The 6000-nt window shown below is 56.7% G+C and overlaps 2 protein-coding genes across 3 annotated transcripts; both read right to left on the bottom strand.

Moving 5' to 3' along the window:
• Positions 1 to 512: 512 nt before the first annotated feature.
• H310_11802 (hypothetical protein) lies at positions 513 to 2882 on the bottom strand. Its single transcript, XM_008878575.1, has 3 exons — positions 2377 to 2882; positions 1074 to 2329; positions 513 to 962 (listed from the first exon to the last, which is right to left on the bottom strand). The coding sequence occupies exons 1-3, from the start codon at positions 2792 to 2794 to the stop codon at positions 636 to 638; spliced, it is 2001 nt and encodes a 666-aa protein (XP_008876797.1). The 5' UTR covers positions 2795 to 2882; the 3' UTR covers positions 513 to 635.
• A 72-nt stretch (positions 2883 to 2954) lies between these two features.
• On the bottom strand, positions 2955 to 5940 carry H310_11801. Of its 2 annotated transcripts, XM_008878573.1 has the most exons (7): positions 5755 to 5940; positions 5578 to 5699; positions 5320 to 5528; positions 4668 to 5206; positions 3847 to 4626; positions 3511 to 3789; positions 2955 to 3455 (listed from the first exon to the last, which is right to left on the bottom strand). In XM_008878573.1, exons 1-7 carry the CDS (start codon positions 5902 to 5904, stop codon positions 3171 to 3173), a joined length of 2364 nt encoding a protein of 787 aa, XP_008876795.1. In that variant the 5' UTR covers positions 5905 to 5940; the 3' UTR covers positions 2955 to 3170. The 2 variants fall into 2 exon arrangements, with proteins under 2 accessions (XP_008876795.1, XP_008876796.1); XM_008878574.1 differs by having other exon boundaries at positions 3511 to 4626.
• Positions 5941 to 6000: the final 60 nt, after the last annotated feature.

Here is a 6000-nt window from a genome sequence, read left to right as displayed (position 1 = left end):
ATCGGGGAGCACCCTTTCGTTTTCATTGATGTCCATGTCGCTGAGCTCGGTCACAACACCGCGACGCCGCAGCGTTTGTACAACGTGCAAGGAATCCCATTCCATCACCAACGCGTCCACAGCGGCCCCCGTCGACGGAGCAGTATCCCGTGGCCATCAGACTCGTCCGTTGAATGCTCGACGCAAGACGCCGTCGTCGTGCACGCCAATCTGCTGTGACTTGTTGCGCATGACTTCTCCGACTGCTAGACGCTGGTCTCACTGCCACCACCGACGTGATCGCCTTGCCTCGAACCCTGCCATGAACATGATGAACGACCTGTCCCCCCGGAACGACAAGTGCTCTTTTGGGTACACCCCCCCTCCCAATCGTTTCCCTCTATGTAACAACTTTTTTGGGGTCCCCCCGCGGGGTCCCGTGTAATATCCATCGGAATGATTTGGAGCTATAAAAATTGAAGTATTAACACTTTTTAACACATAAAAAATTAACATATATTTAAAATATAGAATATGGTTTTTATGTTTTATCGACATCTTATCTCCCCCCTTGTTCTGTTATCCGGTAATATCCGGATTCAAGATCGTGGCATCGATGACGTGGCACTCTCTGGTGCGTCCGATCCGTTTTCGACTTAGATCCACTGCTTGACGAACCGCAGAAACGTGAAGAGCGACGACACGATCGTGAGGAAGACCGCCCACCAGATAAAGTACCCGTACTGCGTGTGCAGTTCGGGCATGTTGTCAAAGTTCATCCCGTACACGCCCGTCATGAACGTTCCTGGGAGAAACAGCGTGGCGCAGATCGACATGATGTACAACACGTCGTCCTTGTGCTGTGCGCGGATCTGCTTGTCTTCGTCGACGAGCTCGGCCAGCGTTTGCATCGACTCCTTCAAGCTGCCCGCCATTTGCTTGAGGTGGTCGCGGACATCGCGCAGGTAGTTGCGAACTTCGCCCTATGCGAACGCCACGTTGTTAGCTTTCCACCACCGTGATGGGCGTAAATCAAATGCCGTGCCACCCACACATGCATGCATGCCGGTCAAGTCTGTCGACCATAACCCTACCTTGTTGAACTCGTCTTGGTCCAGGAGCTGGCCGTCGACAAGGTCCAGCAATGGCCGCACAATCTTTTCAATGGCCAAGAGCGTTTTTTTCGTCTTGGTCAGCCGCTTCACGTTGAACTTGGTCCGTTCGAGGCGAAGAAGCTTCCCCATCGTCGTGAGCTGCACCTCCATGACGTGGACGACCGGACGCATGTCCTCGGCGACGGCATTCAGGATCGACACGACGAGGAAATGCGCATCGTGGTTGCGGATCTTCGAGTACGACTTGCCCATTTGGTTGTTAAACACCGATTGCCACAGCGGAAACCCCGCGACGTCGTCCAAATCGCTCTCTTCTTGGACCGAAATCACATTCCCGTGTTTGTGAATAAAGATGCAAAGTTGCTGCGGCTTGCGCATGAGCACTTTCAGGTTGTCCAAAGTGCCTTCGTGCTGCCGTTTCTTATGTGCTTTGTCGCTGGGCCGACGAGTAGGCGCCGTGTCGTCGCCCGCAAATCCCACCGACCCCCGTCGCCCCGTCACGGTTGTGTTCCAGTAGCTCTGGTTGCGAAGCTGCCGAGACAGCATCGCACGCCCCTGGTCCTTCGCGTACAAGTCGTACCGGTGGCGGTTGATGTAGCTCTCCAAGTCCTTCTTCTTGTTGCCGTCCAACGGCCTGATCACCGGTACACACAGGAACGCGTGATCCTCGTAGTGCTCGTACTTGCACCGGACCATGTCATCGTGGTTCAGGCAGTCTTCCAACGCCAACGGATGCAGTTGAAACTTGATGGCGAGGCGGCGCAAGTTGATGTCGTCGACGCGCTTGAACCCGGCGACGTGGACCCACCGGACTTTGGCCCAGTGCGGCTTGGACGAAAACATGAACGACTGGAGGTTTGTCACCGGTGCGACCGTGTGGATTGACGTTGGCGAGTAATCGACGACGCGGAGAACCATGGCAGGCTGGACAGTGGTTGACACTAGGGGCTGCGACGGGAGAATATACAGCGACGACGTCGACGAAGTTGACGCCGAATACTTGGACGGAAACGTTGATGTAATGGTGGCGCCTTCTTGTGCGACGTACTCGGGTTTGAACAAGTGCGCTTGCTTGATCATCTGTACGACATGAATGAACTCATCCAGGCTCACCATTCCGTCGTGGTCCGCATCAATCTTCTGCACAAACTCGTCGAACGGGACATCTACGGGTGGAGAAATGCCCAACGCCAGCAGACCTTTGTGAAATGCATCGTACGACACCTTTTCCTCGCCTACAGGAGACTCGTGAACAGTCATGTGGCGGTTTGGAAACGCGAACCATGAGGTGCAAAGTGCCGAAACATGCGACGGAGGCGACCTGTGGTGACGTCGTAGAACGGATCCAGGAGGACCCCCAGCTCCTCGTTATCTTCGACGTCAAGTTGCTCAAACTCGGACCCGGCAGACAGCGACGATTGGCTCTTGGTGCGCACGACAACGCGAGCATAATCCCATTCCATTCGCTGAGCGTCTGCGACAGTAAACGCAGGAATCACGTTCGCGTTGTGGCTCCATCTTTCGTCGGTATGCGAAGCAGTGACTCCTGGAGGTGGCGAGCCAATGGCAACGCTGCAGTACGCCGGTTGTTGTGAGGTCGTCCCTGTTGTTGCTTGTGGAGTGAGCAAAGGAGTACTTGGATCCCAGTGGCTTCGTCCGCCGTCGAGGGGATGCTGCTTCGACGACGCTCGACGTTGCATGGCGTGCCGTTCCCGGTCACTTCCTGGCAGTCCGACTTGGCGTCGTGGATTTCTGCGATGGCATGTCAAAAGAGGCGGGCGATGTTCATACAAAACAACAGTATAAAATGGCGCGTCGAGAATACTCCCGAGATCCCAAAATATCAAGAAATGTTATAGATAGACAATTTTTCGGAATATATTTTATCAAAATTCTCCATGATAGAACATGAATGCCAGGGATGTCATGAGGCTCAGCCACGCTGCGGTACTCCGGGACGCATGCCATTTGAGCTTCTAGTTGAGCGGACCCCATCGACCAGTGCGCGAATGATGGCGGAGCGCACGGAGAAGGCAAATTGGTGATGGGGACATGAGAATTCCATTCAACGCAAGGTCACCACAAGCAATCGAGGATGCAAACCGAGGAGTAATCAAGGCGGTGGCGCGCCGTCGTCGGGTCGGCCGTGCGTTGGGCGAATGGAGCGTTCTTCGGGGGCCGATTCAGTTTGCCGACGTATTTTTCGTACAAGTCGATCGAGACTTGCACTGGGTTCCCTTGCGCAGTTGTCGGAAACACGGTGGCCGTGTCGACTTGCCAGTCGAGCTCAAAGGATTCCATTGCCGCCATCAGCGTCGGCATGGCCATTTCTTCCTTGGCTGCCCATGACCGGTGCAGTTCCTAATGCATCGATCAGCCGACGCCCCAAGCACTGTCGACAGCTGCAACGACATACCTGCGCCCAGAGCCGCCACCGAGGCACGTAGTACGACGCCACTAGGCCGCCCCACTCCTTGGCAGCGTAGTCTGTCAGTACGTTGTGGTTGTCATGTCCCCATCGCGTGATTTGATTCCGCGCTTCGTACTCAAAGTACGAGGCAGCGGCGGTGTCTCCCGGGCGCGCGAGCGCTCGTGCGTCGGCGATCCATGGCCCCAGCATGAAGTCTGGATGGGTGTTCAGCGCCATGTCCAAGTCAGTCATGCGCTCGAGCAACGCGTCCGCCATCGCCGTCACCTACCAAAACACCCACCTCCGTTCCATTCGTCATGTCGACGACTCGATCGCACTCACCTCGGCGAGTGTGGCACCGCCGCGTCCGACCAAGGTCTGCAGGCTCTCGTACGCTTTGAGAATGCCATCGCTCATGGCTTGCCTTGTGATGTCGATCAGGTCGTGTGTGAAGGCGTCGTCGCGCTCGAGGGACGGCGACGCCTCGACCGCGCCCAAGAACAATTCCCACGCAGATTGGATGTGCCGTGGGTCGTGTCTGAGCTCGGTCGGCATGAAGCTCGAATGCACCAAGTGCCATCGCGGCCGCAAGCACACAATGTCTTTGGTCACGCCGCCGTATGCGTTGCGCACGTCGTACACGGACGTTCGCAGAACGTTCCACGCACGTTCGACAAACGTGCGGTCGCCCACCACGTTGTACCGCGCGAGGGCAAACTCGTGCACGTACTGCGTGACGTTGACGGCGGCGGGTGCCCATGGCATGTGCAGCGCGAGATCGTACACGACGTAGTTTTGAAAGATGCCTTCCATGGTGAGGCCGACACCGACCATGGCGCGGGCGATGGAATTCGCGCGAACGGGCGCGGCCGCCACGGTTTCCAGGTCGCCGCGCATGCCGAGGCTCCCGCCAAAATTGTGCAGGACGCAGTATATCCACTGGTGGTGGAAAAATTCGCGCGATTTCTCCCACATCGGCGACACTTCGGCATACAAGTCGAGCACGATCAACGACTCGTACGGCAACGGCGCCAAGTAGTGTTCCATGCGAGGTAGCGTCCAGAACCTTGAAAACGAAAAGAGCCACCCTTGCATGAGCCAGACGGCATCCTTGTCGACCGTCTACACCGCGCATCAGAGCCCGCCGGCCGAGAACGTCGTACCTGCATGCTGCGCAGCACGGCCGACGACGATGCCGCCAAATACGTTGCCGTATCAAGCCGAGGGTCCATCTCGTTGTACGTGTCAGTTTGGTACACGTGAGCGGTAAACTTGTACATGGCCTGGTACGTCTTCAAGAATGCCGCGCCCAGCTGGACAAACAGTGCATCCGTGGGGTCAAGCAGATACACTTGGGTGTATGGCGCCCGGAATCCTGCCCACGCGTCGCTCCGGACGACTTTTGCCTGAGGGTACAGCTCGACCAACTTGGTTGGGATGTGGCCTGCAAACGCGGGCAGCGCCGGCATCATCCCGAACGCTTCCATTCGCGCCAGGATTTTCTGCTGCAGCGCGAATTGATCGTCAATAAAGGACTGAGGCAACGGCCCCTTGACCCAACTCCCTTGGATGTTGCCCATGCGCCCCCACGCGAGAAACGCCGCGCCGGCAAAAAAATCAGTCAAGTCCGTCACGTTGAACTGGGCGAACGTTGCTTGCCACACCTTTTCTTGTCCGGTGAATGCCAGCGGCATGTTGATGCCTGCAAAGAGCGAACGTGAGCGCAATGTGATGACGACGAGGGACGCGTCGAGCGAGGCAACACCGTCGATGCGCCGGAGGAGATGCAACCCCGAGAGATGGGGAAGCTGGTACCTTGCAATGCCATCCAGTCGAGATGCCGTTCCCATTTGGACCAAGACCATGCCCACTGGGAATAGCTGACCGTGCACACGTTCTGGTAATACGTGTACGGGGCCTGCCTCTGGAGACGGATGGGAGAGGACGGCAGCGGCAGTGTCGTCGGGAGGTGAAGAGCATGGTCTTCCCAGTCCGTGGACGTGTGAACAACCTGTCGCAAGTACCTACGGGGAAGGCAACTTGGATGTCCTGAACCGAGTAAGATGTGCGTACGATTTTAATCCGTAGGCCATCGCTGTGGCGCTGGAGCCTTCCAGAAGGACCTTCCCGCCATTTGTCGACACATGAGCGACATCGAGCCCTGCATTGGACGCGGGCAACACCCGCAATTCAAACTATGACAAGGTGTCATGGTGCGTTGACGACGAGATGGTATGGATACATCGGTACCTGGTTTAGGTACATTTCACCAAGGCGGCGGGAGATCAGACCTTGAACAGCCGAGATCGGATCATGCTTTGGCGGCGTCAGCGCGGCGTCTGCCACAGCGCAGAGTGCCAGGACGACCGCGCCGCATCTGCGCAGATCCAGCATGGTCATGCAATGAGATATTTGAACACTCGCACTTAATCGGACCGAGGATTTACAAATTCGACATTTCAATCGTGTGGGGTACAACTGAAGCAAGCGCGCGAT

Source organism: Aphanomyces invadans (genome assembly GCF_000520115.1).
Source record: "Aphanomyces invadans strain NJM9701 unplaced genomic scaffold supercont1.34, whole genome shotgun sequence".
Lineage (NCBI taxonomy): Eukaryota > Oomycota > Saprolegniomycetes > Saprolegniales > Verrucalvaceae > Aphanomyces > Aphanomyces invadans.
Note: the sequence above shows the minus strand (reverse complement) of the source record. Positions and strands in the feature narration are given on the sequence as shown.

Bases quoted from the DNA above. Each gene is read 5' to 3' on its own strand.
- H310_11802 (XM_008878575.1), bottom strand. From the start codon at position 2,794: ATGCAACGTCGAGCGTCGTCGAAGCAGCATCCCCTCGACGGCGGACGA. The intron at 2,330-2,376 runs GTTCGCGTTTCC...AGTCTCCTGTAG, and splicing joins TCGGCACTTTGCACCTCATG to GCGAGGAAAAGGTGTCGTAC. The intron at 963-1,073 runs GTAGGGTTATGG...GCGTTCGCATAG, and splicing joins ACCAAGACGAGTTCAACAAG to GGCGAAGTTCGCAACTACCT.
- H310_11801 (XM_008878573.1), bottom strand. From the start codon at position 5,904: ATGACCATGCTGGATCTGCGCAGATGCGGCGCGGTCGTCCTGGCACTC. The intron at 5,529-5,577 runs GTACGCACATCT...CCTTCCCCGTAG, and splicing joins ATGGCCTACGGATTAAAATC to GTACTTGCGACAGGTTGTTC. The intron at 3,456-3,510 runs GTATGTCGTTGC...TCGATGCATTAG, and splicing joins GGTGGCGGCTCTGGGCGCAG to GAACTGCACCGGTCATGGGC.